At 37.4% G+C, this 19,582-nt stretch overlaps 1 protein-coding gene across 4 annotated transcripts in view; it reads right to left on the reverse strand.

Annotated features, from left to right (window-relative positions):
• Positions 1–49: 49 nt before the first annotated feature.
• The window catches only part of LOC117215659 (POU domain, class 6, transcription factor 1), a 211,125-nt gene continuing 191,592 nt past the window's right edge, over positions 50–19,582 (reverse strand). For 3 of the 4 annotated variants that reach the window (XM_033462041.1, XM_033462040.1, XM_033462043.1), the window contains 6 exons: positions 18,427–18,640; positions 15,039–15,219; positions 13,947–14,003; positions 12,737–12,820; positions 5,017–5,153; positions 50–4,563 (listed from right to left, as the gene is read on the reverse strand). In XM_033462041.1, the coding sequence (XP_033317932.1) occupies positions 4,439–4,563; positions 5,017–5,153; positions 12,737–12,820; positions 13,947–14,003; positions 15,039–15,219; positions 18,427–18,640 (798 nt within the window). In that variant the 3' untranslated portion in view covers positions 50–4,438. The remainder of the gene's footprint in view (positions 4,564–5,016; positions 5,154–12,736; positions 12,821–13,946; positions 14,004–15,038; positions 15,220–18,426; positions 18,641–19,582) is intronic. The other variant, XM_033462042.1, reaches the window with a different exon arrangement.

Below are 19,582 nucleotides of genomic sequence, written 5' to 3' on the forward strand. Positions count from 1 at the left end.
GTTTACTGTCATTTATTTTTCATCTTCGATTATTTAGTATTTTCCATCATTTTTTTCTGTTTCTTTAAATTATTTTCTATTTGTTCTTTCGTTCTGAAAACACATAATTTCGTTATTTTATTCGTCAAGCGTAGCAATGCGTGTATTTTCATCTCTGGATACAACCTGAATGAGAAAATTCGGCCGGAAACTGCTATAAAACATTCGCCCGTGGATCTATCTTCCTTAGAAATATGACACTCACGAATACAGTTCACGTTTTTTTTTCTTTAATACTCATGTTTATATTTCCGTAATGACCTATTGAATATCAATTTTTTTTTCACGAAGAAAATACACATGATTCGTAAATTTGTTTTCTCTCTCTCGTTAGCAGTATCTCTCTTGTTCACACTCTCCCTCACTCGTTCGTAGTTTTTTTTTCTTATTTATTCTCTCGTCAACATCCACCGCGCCATTCTCCCCCGTTAGTTTTTTTTCCTCGTATAACAAAATTTAATAACCGGAATATCTCTGTACAAACGTTTTCATTCTTTTCTCTCTCTCTCTCTCTCTCTCTTTTTGTTCCACCCCACTCCGTCCCTTTCTTTTATCAAACAGAATAACATACACGCCCCCCCTATCCCGTAATCAAAATTTTGAATTTTGAATTATCCCCATATAACTCCACTCTTAACCGTATACCATCCCATCATTTTCTTCTTATAATACATTTCCCTGTCTCCTTTACACCGCAAATCTTTCTTTCTCTTTTTTTTTCTTATTCAGTTTTCTGTATCTTCTATTACCTCCATTTTTGTGTGCTTCGTTTAGGAACAGATCACTTTGCTCGTATCTTTAATGGTATCCTAGAGAGTAAAATATCTTAAACGTACGCGTTTGTCCTTACAAATTTAGTTTTCATTTTTTTACCCCCTCCCCCAACCCTAACGTGATTTTTATTTTCTCGTCGTTAACGTTTCAACCGTGCAATTACACAGTTGGTCCATTAAATCGTCCATTAAATCGTCCGTCGTCGTCTAGTCGTCGTCTGGTCATCGTTATGTCGTGTGCATAGCTACTTCGTAGCAGTCACGATTATTAAAAGTAGCATTTTTAGATTCTTACGATATTGCAGTCCCTAGGTGTCGCCTTAATATGTACACTCGCTACCCATTCGCGCTCCTAGCTATGCTCCTTGCAAGGATCTTCAGGTTTAATAATTAATCGTACTGAATTAGCCCATTACAACGGCGGGGTATCGAAGTACAATGTGTACCTGTCTGTATGAACGATGTATGTATGTATTATGCTGTATGTATGTGTCATGGTATCATCTCCTCTTTTTTTTCTCATTATGTTCCTTTAAACGCACAATCATCGTGTATATCTGTGTATGTAACGCGTGTAATACTTCTTTTTTATCTCTTTTTTTAATTATACTCGAGCTGAGAGATATTTAAGAAATCGTGTCATACTATTATTTCTTTTGGGATGGGTTTAGTTTCGCCTACAGTATCGTTTATTAACGGCAAGGAAGGAAAAATCGTCGAGAGAGAACAATGGTCGATCGGTCGCGCGCGCTATTTCTGTAGTATTTATTTTTTTCGCATTTTCGCATATATTTTATAATATTTTTTTTTTATCTTGAAAACCGACTATCCTGCCCTCCAGTTTAGTTTAGTTTAGATTAGACTGAAAGAAAGAGAGCCCTTTCACTTGAAGCGGAACACATTCAAAAGTAAACGCTATTATTTCTATATCGCTTAACCGGGGAATACATGAGATACTTTTATCCTTCGTGGATGGTCAATATTTTAAGCTTTTCTCGTAAAATGTGGTATTATAATTTATTTTTATTTAGTTTACTCTTCCTCTTTCCATTCTCCTTCGTCTTCTCCCTTCTTTTTTTTTGCATTTTTTTCTCTTTTTTTTTCTTTTTACTCTTTTTTACTAACGAACCATTCCTCTGGATGCGTTAAATACGAAGATTCGTCTGTGGAAATTGGAAACCTGTCCCTGGTCATGCCGCGTCCCGTCTTCGCTCGAAATACGCCATTTTCGTGTCTGTTGCACGACACGACACGATTCAATTTGCGCGCTTGAATCGTACACCGGAAGTGAAATAAATGTTCGCCAAAGACGACTCACGGCATCTGTGATTCACTACATTGCTATTCATTAATGTCCTTGCATTGGTGAATTTGCAACCGAATTAATATCTTTATCCAGTGCACGTTGCCTATTTCATGGCCGTGTTATACGCACATATACATATATAATATGTACACGCATATGTATATATGTATATAGGTATATATTCAGCTCGTACTTATTACCATGGAATTTATATCAGTGATATATCGATCAGCTTCGCGCAATTCTATATTTATTTCTTGAAAGTCACTCATCTTGAGAATCGAATGAAAGCGGAATAGGAAAATCGAAGATGCCATATTGATGATGATCATCCAGCAAGCAATCTATCGATTTTCTTTGAGAATGAAGAATGATTATTCGAAACTCTTCCTAAAATTGCTATTCATTCAATATTTTGCTTTAACTAGAGATACTATAGATAAAAGTTGTTTCCTGTATTTTTTTGTCCTAGCTAAAGCAAAAATTGAATCAATTTTTCTTTTTTGAAGCGGTAATTCGATTGCATATTTTCCAGGCACTAAAGAAAGACGGGACACGTACCAAATATAAATATATCGATACAATCACCAGCGGCAAGCAGATCGAACATTTAGGAACGAAAGATGCGTAAATGTTTAATACGTATACCTCTTTATATGGCAGATTATTACGGACTAGTACTTTTTTTCCATGTTACTTTGCGGGGGAAAAACCTCAAACGTCCCTTTTTCTCGGGTTCGAATAGAATTTTAAAAGGGCATCAGGAGGATCCTTATGATCGATCGATAATATACTTTCAAAAAGACATTATTGCGTTAATTTACTCGCTACAAAGTTCCTTCGTCTTCTTCTCCTTTTTTTCTCTAGCTTCATGTCCCTCGTGACTTTTGCTTTTCGATCGATTTTCTTTTTTTTTTACCTAAATACACGCGTATAATTTACAGACGAGCACACCCAGAGAACAATATGGTTGAAACATTTTTTATCATTTTTTCTTCCCTAACGAAGCCTGTAAACGAGTGGTTGTTTTACCGGTAAGAATGAAAATAAAAAGAGTTGGATGATGGATCGTCATAAACGATAGCGGCGGTACTGTCAAAACTTTTCCGTTGCTATTTCCTGTGTGGTCAAACTGAATTGTATCCCGCTGTGTATGGCATGTGAATGTGACGGTACTGTTGTTGGCTGTTTGTTATTATTGGTATCCTGTTACTGTTGCTGTTCTCGTTGCTTCAACTATGTTCCTTCCTGTGTGCAAGAGGACCGAACACACTGGTTTGTTCCTCGGTCTCGTGGTTCTCGATGGGATTTCGTACAGAAAATATCATTCTACCTTTTGGAACGATTTAGAAGATTTCGATCATATCTTCTGCACGATCCTCGTTTTGTGCTTCGTCTGTTGGTTTCTTAATGACAGACGATTCTCAGTAGCTGGAAGCTTCTCGATCGTTTCACGAACTAGCGTTATCTGTGCGATTACTTAATGGAATTTACTTATCCTAGTTTCACGAGCCGAGACGCGACTTGATAATTGTTGTTTGATTTACGTCTTATCGCGTTCTGCCCCGTGACAAATGGTACACGAGTTCTATAACCGAATATTTATCAAGAATTTTCTTCTATTATATTTCTAGAAACTTACGAGGTGTCAATTTTATGTTTTACCATCAATCGATAACATTTCGTGTACCATTTATCAGTATGTATATTACCATCAGCCGTTTCTTTATCGACTATCGATAATAAAACTGCATTCTTTTCATTTGTAATGAAATCTTACAATTTTTTATCGATTTCATTTCCTTCTTTCTCCGTTTAACATTTATCGGATAAGACGATGGCGGTTAAGGCAATTATCAACGTTAAACGCTCGACTCCTGTACATCACATTAATCGTAGGTTTAAAACTATTTACATATAGGTCTCGTATACGCCTGCAATCACAATGATCTTTACATCGATCGTCGAGAGCGCGCCTTTAAAACTTCATGATTCGCCGGTTGTCGCCGAGAAACATGACTTTTTAAAGCGATTCCTTCGGGCGCGCTGATTTGTCGGAATTATATTATTAACGCGAGATTCGGTGAACCCTTTTTTCCATTCTTCTGTGTTCTCCGTTGTCGAAATCCCCAATTCACGCGCAAAATCTCATCGATCCATCCCTGGGTTGATGCAAAGCGACCGATGAACGTAAACGCGATTCGAATCTCGTGGAATTAATCCGTGCAACGTAAAATTCGAGTCCTTAAAGCTTCTTCATTTCTTTTTTAATTATTCTTGTTCATTGGTTCCGTTCGCGACCAATCTTATCCTAGCACTTTTACACAACGTCCTTCGACATCAGTCTCACCGCGTTCTTTAGGGACTGCCTCTTGTTACAGAACCAAATCCTGATCACTTCTCTGTCGTATCCGAGGCGTTGCGCCAAGTTCGTAATTTCGTTGCCTAAAATAAGTACAGAGAAAGGCGATTATTAATTTTTTAAAAGAATTTTATCTTTTTTCTTGCTTGAATGTATTTAATAGGTAACGAGATTTTTTAATTTTTCGTATTTAGAATCTTTGTATAATATGTCAAATACTTGATTACGACCGTTTCTGTATGAAATTCCTTTCGCTAGAATTCCTAAACTTTTGTAAAAAATGGCAATTGCAAAATTTCTACCCATAACGCTATAGTGAGAATCCCAGGCATTGAAAACTGTTTTTATCAACATCTTCCATTATGAAAATTTCAAATTACAATTTCATGCTAATACAACTTAACTTTTCTCGAAGATTCGTTAAAAGTGAATCAAGATCTTTACTAAAATACGAAATACGAATAACAATTTAAAAAAAAAAAGAAATGGTCGTTCATAGAATGCACGATATTAGCAAAAGAAACAGAGAAACTTACCATTAGGATGAGTATTTCTATCGAAGTGAGCGTTCAGCAGTTCCAAAGCCTGTGGAGTGAACGAAGTTCGTCGCTTTCGTTTCTTGTTCGTTTCCACGCCGATGAAATCTGTCAGCTGATGTAGCCCGCTCTTGTGCCTGAAATCAAACGCACTATTCTCATTCCTGTTCCATAAAATCCATTAACGTTATACGTTTCAACAAATCAAATCAAAATTAGAAAATATATCTATTAATGACAGACACATAAAAAAATAAAATAAAATAAAATTCAGAATGAACATGCGTGTCACAGGAATGAACATCATGATCCCAATGATATGCTGTGTTAATTAAATAATGTCTTGAAAAAGACAATAAAAAGAGCAGGGAAGGAGGAAGGAGAAGCTCCCTATGGACAAACCGACTTGATTGCGAGAACTGAATTTTCATTTCGTGCCAATGCAAATACCTCGATCATGTTCTAATCAAATATTAAAACAAAACACGCGAATTTGATCGTGTGTTAACTTGGCAAACTTTCTCTGCATCAAAGCGATTCTCGTGAAACTGGAAGCGCCATAAACAGACAAAAAGAGACAGATCTGGACTAACCGATTTCATCCACTTCCATATTATCTTCCTTTCTTTTCAAAAAAACAAAAAGAAGAAAAAAATGTTAAAAAAAGAGATTATTAATACACATGGAAATGTAAAAGAATAGAAAATCACAGATTCAGATAAATTTGGGCAAATCTAAACTAATCAATTTCATCCATTCCCTAACTTTTTCAGATAAACAACGAGTAAAACCAAAAAGGAAGGAGAATAAAAAAATAGGATAAATAGGGAAAAGTGGAAGAATAGACAAATAGAGAAGAGGAAACATAGTGGGCATTTTGCGAGACATTCATCCCCCTTGACTGATTGGCCCGCGTCCCTAGCCGACGAACTTTCACGAATGGAACGGTCGAGGGTATCGCGACGTCGCCGTCGCGCAAATGAAATTAGCGATCGAAGCGTCGCTGCCGCTTCGAAAAAACCTCGTAACCGTAAACAGGAGAACTTCCGCTGGGAATCGCGACTAAACGAGCCAAACGCGTGAGAAAGGGTGAAATGTAGCGAGAAAGACAGAGACGGCGAGCGAGAAGGAGGGAGAGAAGAGGATGAAGGGTCGGCCGTCCTCGACGCACACAACACACAGAGGGTTGGCCGACGGGGGGATAGAGGCGTAGGTGGACGCCGCTGTGGAATTTATGTTTTTAATTTAACTCCGTATGACCAACTGTCGAGCCCCGCCGAAAAAAGTGCAGGCTGAGCCATTAGCATCGCGCGGTGATATTTCGTCGAATCCGCGAAAACAATATGCTAATGGAGAAGCCGGCGAGCGCGAAGAACCGATGCTTCGAAACCAGCTACCCCCCTCGGACAGGGGGGTGAGTTTTCAACGGAGGCTGACGAACGACCATGGGATTCGAGTAGGGGTGGTACGGGGCGATACGTCCACGCTACGCCGCTGTTTAATAGGGAAAAATTAATGGGGCATTTAGATGGTGATGAGGTAGACTCGATGGAATAAGGAAATGTTTTAGTTCGAATTTTGTACGCGTTTCAGGAAAAAATGGTAAAATATCAGTATGTTATAAATTTATTGTAACAATCCCGTTTCGTTTTCGATTTCGATTTTGAAAAATAGATTATATAATATAAATATTATTGCGTTGAAAATGGTAATCTAATGGAGAAAAATTAATGGTGTATTTAGATAATGACGAGGTAGGCTTGATGAAATAACGTGATATTTTATTTCGAATTTTTTACGCGCTGCCGCTGAAAATGGTAAAATGTTAATATATTGCAATTTTGTTGTCATAATGTCTGAGAGTTCTAAGAGTGAATTACAACATATTAATTCGTTTAAAGATGGTAATTACGATGGCGTAGTTTCATTCCTGATCTTTTGTTTATTTATTCATTGTATTTGTTTCTTTTACTTGTTCTGTGTGTAGACATCATCAAGTCTTGATAATACGTTAAATATTTATGTATCAATATTATGTATGTTTGTATCAGAGAAAATTATTCTATTATTGTATTAAAATAGTTATGACGGGTAGTTTTATTTATCTGGTTTTTATTCATTCCACCTCTAGTTGGAGATATGAAATATGTTGGAGAAATTTCAATGTTCTTAGAGATGTTATGGTCTGAATAAAATAAAATCAATTACACTGGCATCTTGTTAGTTAACACTCGTTATTTACTCAAATAATATTCAGGGAAAGTTTTTAGCGATCTTCAAAACTGGTATAAACGTTATTGTATAGGAAACGGATATTGTATAGGAAACAGATTAGTTTCCTAGTAATTGACGAGAAGTGGTAGAATTTATTAATTTATGTGATTAAAATTAACCATACGGTAATTACATTTTTCCTATACAAGAGCTTTATTTTTAGTGGCGCACCGGTTTATTAATTATATTTGAGTCATTGGTGTAAAAGGCTGATGGAGTTTGTAGCATTCGTCGAAATGTGAATTCAGCCATTAAAAAAATGTCGACGCCCGAAGAATTGAAAGGCTACGCTCGAAGGGAGCAATTAAAAATGCAACAGCGGTAAAATATCTTCCAAGGAGGTCTGCGAATTATAAACGGTAGGTATTATTATGAATATTGTTTTAATCGTTTATCAAAGCAATTGCCGACATTACGGCCGACTAAAATGCAAGCTCGAGTTCCGAGCACTTATTAAAAGCTAGTTAAATAAGGAAAGAAACGAAAAGAGAGAAAGAGAGAGGAGAAAAAGAGGAGCACAAAGCTTTCAATAACTGAAGACACGCGACACAAATTAAAAGGCGACCGCTTCAAAGCGGTCACAAATATCGTAATTGCTTCTCTTGCGCCAATTTACCACCGCTTTCAATAATCTTAATAAACCCTTCCGCCTCCAAAGGAAACGTTATTATCGCGCGCGTGTATTGCAGGCGAGAAAAGCTGACTGAAGAAGAGAGGAAACTCGTCGGGACGAGTGACGAGGGTTGGATAAAGAGAGTGAGAGAAAAAGAGGGAGAAAGGGAAAACGTGGAATCAAACCGGCGTCGAGGGTTAGCCCGAGCACGTATTCCCTCATAGGTGAGAAGCCAAATGAAGAGAGAAAGAGGGGAAACGCGGTAGGTACGTAGACGGAGGAGAAACAAGGACAGGGATAAAACGCGGTGGCGAGGTTCAATCCGCGAGGGCGAGAGAATAAGCAAGAGGAAGCGAGAATTAAACGTCGTCGTCGAGGAGAAGAGGAAAAAGAATGAAAGGAGCCTCTAACACCGAGCCGACGTGTCGCGTTCAAGACAATACGCACCACGTCGTCTCTTTTCTTTTCTTTTTTTGAAATATGAATCACGACCAAGTACGTGCTATCAGACAAACGTTGAAAACGTGCTTAGTCAGCGGGGAGGTTTGATTCTTGTCTCCTCTAAATCCGTCCTCTGGATCGTTGGAATAAATCAGCTAATCGAATATTTATTAGAAACTCCTTATTGGCTGGCATTAAACAAGCTTAAATCTTGCCGAGAGGTATATATACAGTAGCTCACGGAAGTCTTCAAACACTTGTGAAAACCTTTTATGAATATATTATATGCGTTATACGAGATTTTAGAATTTTATTAGCACTGTAACGAGGCTTAACTATCGCGGTAATACTATTGGTAAAGTTTGAAACAAATCCGAATAAGACACATAGGGGTTATAAAATATTTAGTGCAACTACATATCTCACAGGGGTCGCACAAATATTTAAATTATCTTATGTGCTTAAATTTATTATGTGCTTGAGATGACCAAGTACTGTATACTAACTTTTTATTGAGTGCATATTTGCAATCAATGTGTTGTGAATTCTATATACATATTCAGATTGAATTTAAATTTGCTCGACATCTCTCATTACAGTGCAAATGAAATTTCAAAATCTTTTACGTGACACATACGACTTGGACATAAAAGTTTTCTATAAATATTTGCAATAAATATCTTGTAACTTCTATATACATTTTCAGACTGATTTAAAATTTGCACAACATAATCGTAACAATCCTGTCTCGTTACAGTGCGAATGAAATTTTGAAATATAAAATATAAAATCAGAGACTTGTAAAGGCGAGAAATGGAAAGAAATAGCATTTGAAAAATTATGGAAACACCTGGAGCCATTGGAAATCTAGAAGGGAAGAGAAAATATAAGCAAACTGCGTAATAGACGAAGAAATAAACGAAGAAGGAAAGAGATTGTGGCGTGGGTGTACCATGGATTGGCGAGTGTTAGCGTTTACGCGACCGTGTAGAAATTCTAAGTAGAATAAGGAAGAGAATCAGAGGAGTGAAAGAGGGAACGAGAAAGAGGCAGTAAAAGGAGGTGGAGAAGAAACGACAGGAATCGTGGGTAAGAGCTTGGTGGGGTAGAGAGCTGCGAAGGGAGGGGTACATCAGAAACCTGATTTTAATTAGTCCACAGTTTAATTACTCGGCAGATAAATCGTGCACGTGCACCGCATAAACTAGCCGCTTTCATTTTTCCCGGACGCGGCCGGCACGGTCGCGCTTACTTCTATGCCGCGAGAATGCAGGATGGGTCATTGTTGCTCGGTTGGTGCGCGAGCGAAAAGAGAAATGACCGTGCTTAAACCGTCATCGAATCGGTTGGATAATAGTCGGCTGCGTTAACCGGCTGACGGATCCACAGGCTCGTAATCCTTCCACGTCCAGCTCTATGCTCGGTTTCGAACTCAGTTCCTTTGAAATCCAGTGGTAATTGAATATTTTTTGGTCTTTTCAAGATCGGATGAGTATATGGAACGGTCTAATGGGTTTATTAGGAATTCGTAGATCGCAATGATCATAATTGGGTGTATTACGCTGCGGAAAAATTATTTAATTATGTAGGACATTTAAAAATATTTAACAGAAGGATACTTTGACAAGTATTTGGTCTCTAGAGCCTTTCGAATTTCTAACAATTCTCGAACAGTTGTCAAATTTAAGATTTGTAGAAAATTAAGACATTCTATTTTGTTAGAAATGAAAAGTATTCTTTATTCGTATATTTATTTATTTGCTCTAATGCGAACATTTTCTTCGAAACGCACCATCGTCTTCTTTACAATTTTATTATAGTCATCGAACTTCTATGCTTCGATTTCACTACTTTTCCAATAAATATGTTTAAGAAAAATTTTACGACGAAATTGAGATAAAAAAATCACATGTTCAACAATTGCCCATTATGTTCGTCGAACAAAAGAAATATTTTTCCAACGAGAAAAAAAGATTTGATTCAATCGAAAATGATTTAAAAAACACAGATTCTCACATTTTTTTTTAGAATGAACGCCTCGTCTGATCATTCACGTTCTACCTGGAGTAACGGGATGATGTGGCGGAAAAGAGAAAATGAGAGGACTTTCGCTTTTCGTTTTGAACGAACGAGTAATCAAGGAACGAATCATTAAACGGGAAAACGGTTCCGGGCCAATAACGCCGGGGATGATTCGCTGTATCGCCGTGCAAAGGTGTTAATGCATAGTCAACAAATCATTTTGTTCGTTTTGGGAAAATCTGTTGATGTTACGCCGCGGGAATGCGGAATGGGTCATTGTTGCCGGCTCGGCCGCGAAAAGAGAAATGACCGCGTGCTCCTGTCATCGAATCATCCGGTTCACGGTCGAGATACATGCTGCGTACCTCGATACGCTACCCTACATATATAAATACATATACGTACATGTGTATTTTATAACACGTCTGTTGTATTTGCACGTGTTTATATATATCTTTTTGCATATAACACACGTATATATACTCTCCACACTTTTGCCGATAATAAAATGGCATCGCGGTGAAATCGAAACCATAAACCGTGTGTTAGGTGTCACCGACTCGTGAAATTCGATTGATTGATACTCTTAGATTGTGATATTTGTTCAACGACCATTCTGTATCGTGGGAATATGAACGTCAATTTAAAGATTAGATACGATATTTTGTTACGAATATTCGCAAATTATGATTTTTTAAGTTGATGATTTAAAATACACACTGTGTGAGAAGATGAACGTTTTTTTTTAGACATTGCCACTAATTAATGAAGACTTGTGACATTAGCTTTCAGAGTTCCGAAATTTTTTAAGATTTGGATTATATTTGAATTAGATTAGAGCTCTAATGATTTTGACTTTTAAGCTACAGGAGGAATCTAAATGCTACATATAGAAATTTTTTAGGATTAGAATATTTTAACCTTAGCGGCTTAATGACTCTTAAGCTTCTTGGGAAAGTTACTACGGACTATTGATACGCACTTTTAGAATGCAAAGAAATCTGATAGTCATTTAAATAGATAATTCTAGGAAACAACATTTCTTTTCACGAAAACCCACAAATACTATTTGTGACATTCCAAATCCGAAACCTCCTTACGTGACATATTGCAAAACTCGATACTTCACTTCAATTTATTCCTATCGAAGCAAATTTCCTATATTACAAAATTAATCTACATAAGATCAAAAGCAACAATAAACCATGAAAATTTCGCAAGAATATCCACGGCAATGGAAATAAGTCGGCGTGCCGCGAATCGTTCGTTATGAGGCCGGTTGTATCGGTCGGCCACGGTCGAACGATGAATTAAACTTTAAATTTCGCTAATTACAGATCCTGATACAGCGTTCGCAGAAAATCGTGGGATGTCGGTGTGTAGGTACGTCGGTGCACGCAGTAAAACCGATACCTCGAAGGAGGAAGCCGATAGGCGACTTCTTTCGCGACACGAATAAAACCGGCGGTACCTGTAGCAGCGCGGAGAGCACGATCCCGCTAACGGTTTCCCCCATTCTAATTAACATTCCGCGTATTTATTAGACGCGGATCTGCAATTAATCAGGTGGATTCAATTAGCGAATTACCAATTAGCACGCACGCGTTCACACGCTCTTGGACACTGCTTGAGATCCTGTTGGACGGTCGTTGGATAATCATGAGTTACGATATACGTCGTTAAAACGGCAATCTTGTACGTGATCGGACGATCTTCACGAAATTGAAGGTGATTCTGAGCATCATTAATTTTTTTCAATCAATAAAGGAAGAAGTTTCGGTTCTTCAAAAGAGAGTTGAATATGTATTTGGTATTGTGCTTGACTTGAGAATGCTTTGTTGGAGAGTTTTAAGATTTCAGTTTCAGTACCGTTGATATCGGGAAATTTAGAAGAAAAAGAAAACGTTCGGAAAATTTAAGGAAAGCATTCGATAAGTAATGAAGCTTTGTTTTTGAAGGAGACGAGTACTTGGTGTAGTATTGCACTTGACAGTAATCGAGCTTCAGGGGGAGAAATGTTTAACCAGGATTTGGACATGGATTTTTAATTTGTACATTTAAGGTCTTTTCATATTGAGAAATTTAGAATGTTAACGAATTTAAGATCTCAGTTTGAATACCTAAGGTATTTAGATGTTACGAAATTTGAAGAAATTAGAAATTTTAGGAGAAGTGTTCTGTGAAATGTGTCTCGATAAATATTTTTGAATTTGATTAAATTTGATCTTCGTCGAATTCAAGTTTATCAATTCGTTCGAAGAAGATTTTTTCAGAGGTAAGATTATAATGCCACATCTTTACTTTTTCTTACATCATTACAAATCCACAAAATGAATTGAAATTGTAAAATGACATTCCAGATATACTCACCTCTCTTCAGCCTCTTTCATCCACCTTTCAAGGACCGGTTTTATCTTCTGCGCGCTCTTTGGCGTAATGTCCAACTTTTCGAATCTAGAGCCAACAATAAGTTATGATTCTCGTTCTGTGATCTCGTATCTTATATAAGATGAAAACTCGTGAAGGAAGAAATCGCACTTTCCACGCCAAAGACGTAAAGACACGCTATTCGATCATTTAGAAATACCAGTCACAAATATTATCAATTAAGACACTTCGCGTAATTATGTTCGAATGAAAAGGTATAGAATTGAATTGACAGAAATTCTTTGCGTCTTTGTTCGACTAAAGGAGCACTAAAAGGCATGCATTGACTCAAAAACAGGACATTGACAATGCGTGCATGCTTAAAGGTTCTGGTGATACCGTGTATGATGTTGCCAACGCGCTTCGAGAGCTAGTGTTCTGCTGCGACGAGCGTAAACCAAGTTCATTATTGTGAAGATTGAGATAATTAATTTAGAACAAGTATCAAAAAAAATTAAAAAAAAAAATATCAAGACGAAGATCGGCTAAAAAGGAACACACTCTCGTCGACGGACGTCGATCTCCGCGATTTCTTGAACGTGTTCTTACGCGTTGGCGACATCATGCCCAAGTTTGCCAATGCCCTGGCTCGAAGAAATCGTTAACTTTCAGAAGTGCTCCTTTCGCATTTCATTTATATTTTACTTTTTATCTTTCTTTTCTCAGAAAACGGAGTTAGAAATTAGTGATAGTGCTTTTGCAGCTATACCCAAATATGCCCCATATGGTACTAAGACGTGGTTAAAAAGCGACTAAACGTTTCGTCTAACGAAACACGAGGAGAGTCGAACAGAGAAGATCGACAGACATTGGACAGAAAAATAGAAGAAAGATCAGGGCGAGAGTATTCGGATAGAAGTTAATTCGTACTAACATAGTACGCGTGTACGCTTGTTCCTGTATCAATTTCGTTTATGTAATAAAATGAAAAAAAAAGATATATATATATAAAACAAAGGTAAATTAACCTGCGAAGGTTTGATTGTTTCGTTGAGAACACTCATTCCGAGCTATTCGTACGCCTTTTAACATATGCACACGACGATACCAAATGTACGGATTCACATGCTTGGGTATAACTGCTATGCTTCCAGAGGATTTGAAAAAGTTTTAGATTTTTAGGTAAATTAAATAGCATGAGGGGTGAACGTACGTAGCTTGCTGCTGAGAGGCAATCTGCGAGGCAGCGTACATCTGGGTAGCCAGGGCACTGGGGAACAATCACCAATGCTTAAATTAGTCGTTACGATAACAATACTATATGGATGTAGAAACAGTGTTTCTACTTGCCACCAGCATTACCACTGTGGTTCCTTTCGTAATTTTATATGTATTTTGGAAAGACATGTTATTCGTCAAACTTGAGGGTTGAAGATAGTGTACTCGATCTCTTAAAAATCATAATTGTAAATGAAACAGGTTTCAGGAACCACCGTGGCAGGTTACACATTAGACATTTCCCACAGAGTACGATCACATGAAAATTCAACGACGTTTTCTCTCTTAGAGTCTGTACTCGAAGAGCGTCGAACATGATCAAATATACAATATAGTATACGACATGAATCAATACAAATCGGGATAACTAACTCTTTCGTTTAAACACTATGTCCAAAATGAATTGGTTACTTGGGGCCACTTTTTGGATTACCAATTTCATAACATATACTGTTGCTTCATTCATCACGTATACTCCTTTTTTAAGGTACAAAAATATAAAATAGGAAGATATGTTGTACGAACTCGTTCCTACGAATAGACACTTCCCTCAATTTTCATTCGAACAAAAGTGTAGGAAACACGAAACAGAGAGATTAAGAAAGACAAAAGAGAGTGACATAACGAATGTCAGGATTTTGTACGCTGACTCAGTGGCCAATTTCATTTGGACATAGGACAGAGTGGAAGGATGTATGACCGTTTCGAGGAACTTTCAACTAACGATAAGTGTCCCTTAGCCCCGACTTTTCTAAACGAAAGAAGACATCATCGAGATTTACCGTAGTTTAGAAATGTATATAGATTGTTAGCAGCCAGACGGGGAACTATCGAAATTCACCATATTTTCCCCATTTCCAGTGACCTGGCACACTGTCATATCATAACCTATTAACGTGTTCTATTTCTGTGTCTCATCAGCGACGTCCGTTTCAAATTATTCGTCATAGAAGAAGATAAAGAGAGTATAAAAAGAAATTAAAAAATAAAACAAAGGGAACACGCGACTGTTTCGTCGTACACTCACCTGCATATGGCACTTTGGCTGTAAGCTGGCCCCTCTGTCACACTCAGGGCCTGTCCTACCTGGGTCTGCGTCAGACCCAGCGACAATCTGCGAAACTTGAACACCTTTGCGAACTCCTTGATCTCGTCCAGATTGATGCCATCGACTACGTTGTTCGTGGCTTCGTTGATCGTCGGCTGATCTGCAATTATAGTTTGCAAATCTTCCCTTTGGTGGTCTTAGAGGTTTAAAAGGAATCAGGAATCTTGGACGTTCAAAGAATTTTTTTATAGCGTAAATCTGATTATTATTTTACTACTGTATACAGTTCATTCTGCAGTTGGTCAATTATTCAAAAATTTTCGGTCTTGATTGATTTATAAGTAATAAGAAACAGATATTTGAAGAATATTTAATTTAAGAGCAGTTTCAATCGCTAGTTCTAAGGATTGTTTTCATCCTTTCAGAATTAGCCATTAGTAATAAGAAAGATATGTGTTCAATATTTTTCCAACTATGTTCCACACATAAATACAGATTTTTAACTATTTTCTGATTCTCTGATATCAAGATCTAATCGTAGAATCAGCGGTTATGGAAAAATATATCTTAGGTTTATCAGGCATTAGAACACTCTCCTATCGAATTCCTGAATGGATTAAAAATTTTCATTTCTCTCTTGATTTCTGACTAACGAAACAAGATTTATTTTTCTTGGAATGACGTGCTCAGACAAGGATTATAGGAATTTCCCAACGAGTTCTAAATCGATTCGAGGAAATATAATTTGCTCTGGAATGAAAACTGTCGATTCTTCCTCGATTGTTTGCTAGGAAAATCCACTTATACCGATATATTAAGAACGTGTTTTGGCAAAAGATTAGAGAAATTTTCGATGGAGTTGCGGATCGATTTCGCGGGAATGTTTCGAAGTTCCATCGGGAGTCTGCTTAATGACATCGGGCGGCTTCGTTAAAGCAGCTTCAGTTACACCGATTTCACTCGTAAATCTGTCACCCCGAATGTATACGCACGCAATAGTGGTGCCCACATGCCCCGCAATCTCGACCAGTTCGAGCCGGCTTTCTGTGCCGAGCAATAAACTGCAAATCCTTCTTCCGAGGCACGCTGTTTTCTGCGATCATTAATTTCCAATCGAACGCGAGATCCTCGTCTCCTCGTGCGGACAAAAATGCATCGACGACGATCCTCGACTTTCTCGTGCCAGCGATCCTCCAGTTTCGATGAATGTACAAGCATTTTCGAGAATCGATACGTACAAGGAAGCGTAACCTTCATACTCGCAATCAATGAAGAACGTAAAGATCGTTAAAGCGAATCTTTACACGGGAATATGTTTGTATCGAAATACCAACATTCAGGCTTTTAAAGCATTTAATGCTGTAAATACATTATGTCCGTTCTGATATTTTAATGAAGTACAGAAATAAAAATTTATAATCCGCTACATTCTGCAGTCGAATCGAATGTTTCTTTGGTAACTTTGTATTTTAATTCGATGGAAGTTTGTAATGGACAGTAATTTTGTTAAAGAGTACTTTTACGTAGCACATACAGGCGCAGTGATCATAGCTGTGATAAATAAATCAACATGTGAACAAAATTTTTACATTTTCTTGTAATACAAGTTTTCAATTGCTATAGTACGAATAATTGAATCAAAAACCAAATTGATCAACTCTAGTTCCAGAATCTTTTAGAAATTAAATAGGTCGATAAAATTTATCAGCTTGACTGGTATGTGGACCAAATGTAATTTCCCCACAATGGACATTGCAAGATGAAATCTTTCAACATTTAAAGGCTAATTTTGTGACGACAGAAGAAATCAAATATCTATGATATCTATGAAAAAAGCACGAATGAGTAATGTGTTGATGGAAATTTATTCGTCCCTCAAAATTTACTCTCCATTATCAATCTCTATTCGTCGTGTTTGAAATAAGCAAAGCATCTAACCTTCTTTTAAATTTACGAACCGTTGCTCAAGGATCGGTTATCGGAGATAGGTTAACAAAGACGCAGATTTATTAAGTAACGTGGCACCGGCAATTGAGAATCGTTAGGCTCGATACGTCCAACGATTATTCTGATCGTTGCCCGCGGAATGACGAAGTGCCAACCTAAGCAATGATTGTGAATTATTAAAATTATTGTCTGCCGGCTGTTGAGGTTACGTGTACCGTAGTCAGAATCTTTATGGCTTCCCAGAAGGCAGCGAGGCAACGATCTAATACACCGTAATGAGCCGTGCATTGTACGATATCCTATTAGGATTATTAAGAGCTTCGCGGCACAGCTTGAGCCGCCGACATTATTATTTATCGGCTTTGACCGTGCATTAAATGCTGTATCGTCGGAGGAAAGAAACGTAATTCGAGGCAACTAGACAGGAAGAATCGTTGAATTTATAAAACATTTTTATTTCCTGATAAATAAATGATTCTTCCGTCGATCAACTTAATTATCAGATCATAACGCATCGTAATACATCGGATTGTGCCGGATTGAAACGTTCTTACATCGGACTGACGATCAATTTTATGCTTTTATTCTTGAATGGTTTGCCAAAATATAATTCGTCAATTCAAAATAAAGATAAATTTGTTTGGTGAATCATTCAATGACATCCTTGTTGAAATGCATATACCCAAATATGGTTGACCAGACAAAATTTTTGAAAAAATGCTTCACGTTCCTATTATTACATTATCAAACTATTTTACATCTTCTCATCTTACAATTAGTAACCTCTATTTTCTCATACATAAAATGAGAATATTCTTTTCTTGTCTAAGTTCCTCTGTCTTTTTCTCGTCTAAATATGATTCATGAGATAATTAACACATTAAGGAAGTCTGAGCAGATTCATATTCTTATGAACATATCTAAAAAGAGAAATTGTTAGCAGAAAATTGTTTCAGCCCCTAAAAGTGATCTCTTTCCGCCCATAAATATAGTTGACTGTATATGTGTATAATAATACAATTTCATAATTTCGTGTATGAACTAAAAAGGTGGAATGAATATATGAAGATTGATTCCATCTAGTATGAATATATTACAATGTGTATTTATCTTTATGTATTTTACGTATTATGTACATTTTATAAAATTATGCACCCTTAAACTTCCCATAAATGCAGAAACATGCACAATCTACTAATCAACGTTAGTCACATGAATTCTGTAAACAATTTCTCCAACTTCCTAAATTGCCTAACTTATCTAAACCACCTAAAGGCTCTTACTATCTTACTACCTATCCCAATAATTTCAATCTGGACACTTGAAGACATTCCTTTCTTCCCTAACTTTTATCAGGAAATTTCGAAAACTGAACATATAGCATTAAGAAAAGAAAACAAAATGAGAACTTCGATCTTACTAGGTGAATCATTGAGATCCTCCTCTTCTTTTTTGGCGTTGTGCATGCTGCTCGGTGAGGGCTTCACTCCGGCTCCGCTGGGTCCGTGCGTGGTCGTGATCGTAATTTCCCCATTGCTAGCCGCCAGTCTGTTCAGAGCCGAGGCTGCGGATACCACAGACTCGTTCAAAGGCGACGATTGCTCAGGTCTCTCTCTATGATGCTTCTCCGTCGGCTGTGAGGAGACACAAGGGGATTGGTAGTAACGGATTAGTAGCTCAATCAGTATCAACGACAATGCTTCATGATTCTCTTTCACGCCAATTATGCACTTAATAATGAGACCTCGTCCTATCCTTCTTTTATCGTATTCTACCTCACTCTATCTCTTGAATTCAAGACACTTTAAAGACTAATTAGTGGAAGAAACGCCGCCTGAAATACTGAAATACTTTCTTAACAAGATCGCTCGCTATCGAGGAACTATTCCGCTCTGTTCCGTTGATCTCGCGACGTTTTTTTAAGCCCTTTCCACCTTCACCCACAGTTTCGCTCCGTATATCGATCCACGAATTGACTCGCTTGTCTATCGTTAACTTTCCGGTAGCGGGATCGTTCGTTAGAAGACCAGGAGTGACGTTAGTTATTGATGAAACCGGGATAAATCAAAATTCCTGCAGCGGAAAAAGTATTCCGGTTTCGCTCCGCTGGTCCTTTCGCAGATGATAATTGTAGCAAACAAGCAAGATGTTGCTCGGATTGATCGTGTTCTCCCTGGTTTACCGAGGAGAATAAAAGGAGATGAAAGAAAATGGCCTTGCACAGCACGTCTATTACGATGGTAAGCTTACACAACGTGAAGTAGTTTCTAAATCTCGCGAATAATCGTTCAAGACGATTAATTTGAAAAAAGTTATTCAAAAGCGCTCTGTTATGTTAAACAATGGGACAAGAGTTTTCGCCGAGTCTTGAGAATAAAATAAAATCTGTCAGACACGTTTCGCTGAATTCTTAATCAGCTATATCGAACACGAAGTTTCTTCAGTGGAAACGTTTCAGTAAATATGTATACCTCGATGATTAAATTATCAAACGGGATCTATTGATAGGATTTCGTTGTCGATAGCCAGGCAATAATCCAATTACAGTGGAAAATGACAAAATTGCTTTATTTCAT

This window comes from Bombus bifarius, unplaced genomic scaffold (assembly GCF_011952205.1).
Source record: "Bombus bifarius isolate JDL3187 unplaced genomic scaffold, Bbif_JDL3187 scf7180000009761, whole genome shotgun sequence".
Classification (NCBI taxonomy): Eukaryota; Metazoa; Arthropoda; class Insecta; order Hymenoptera; family Apidae; genus Bombus; species Bombus bifarius.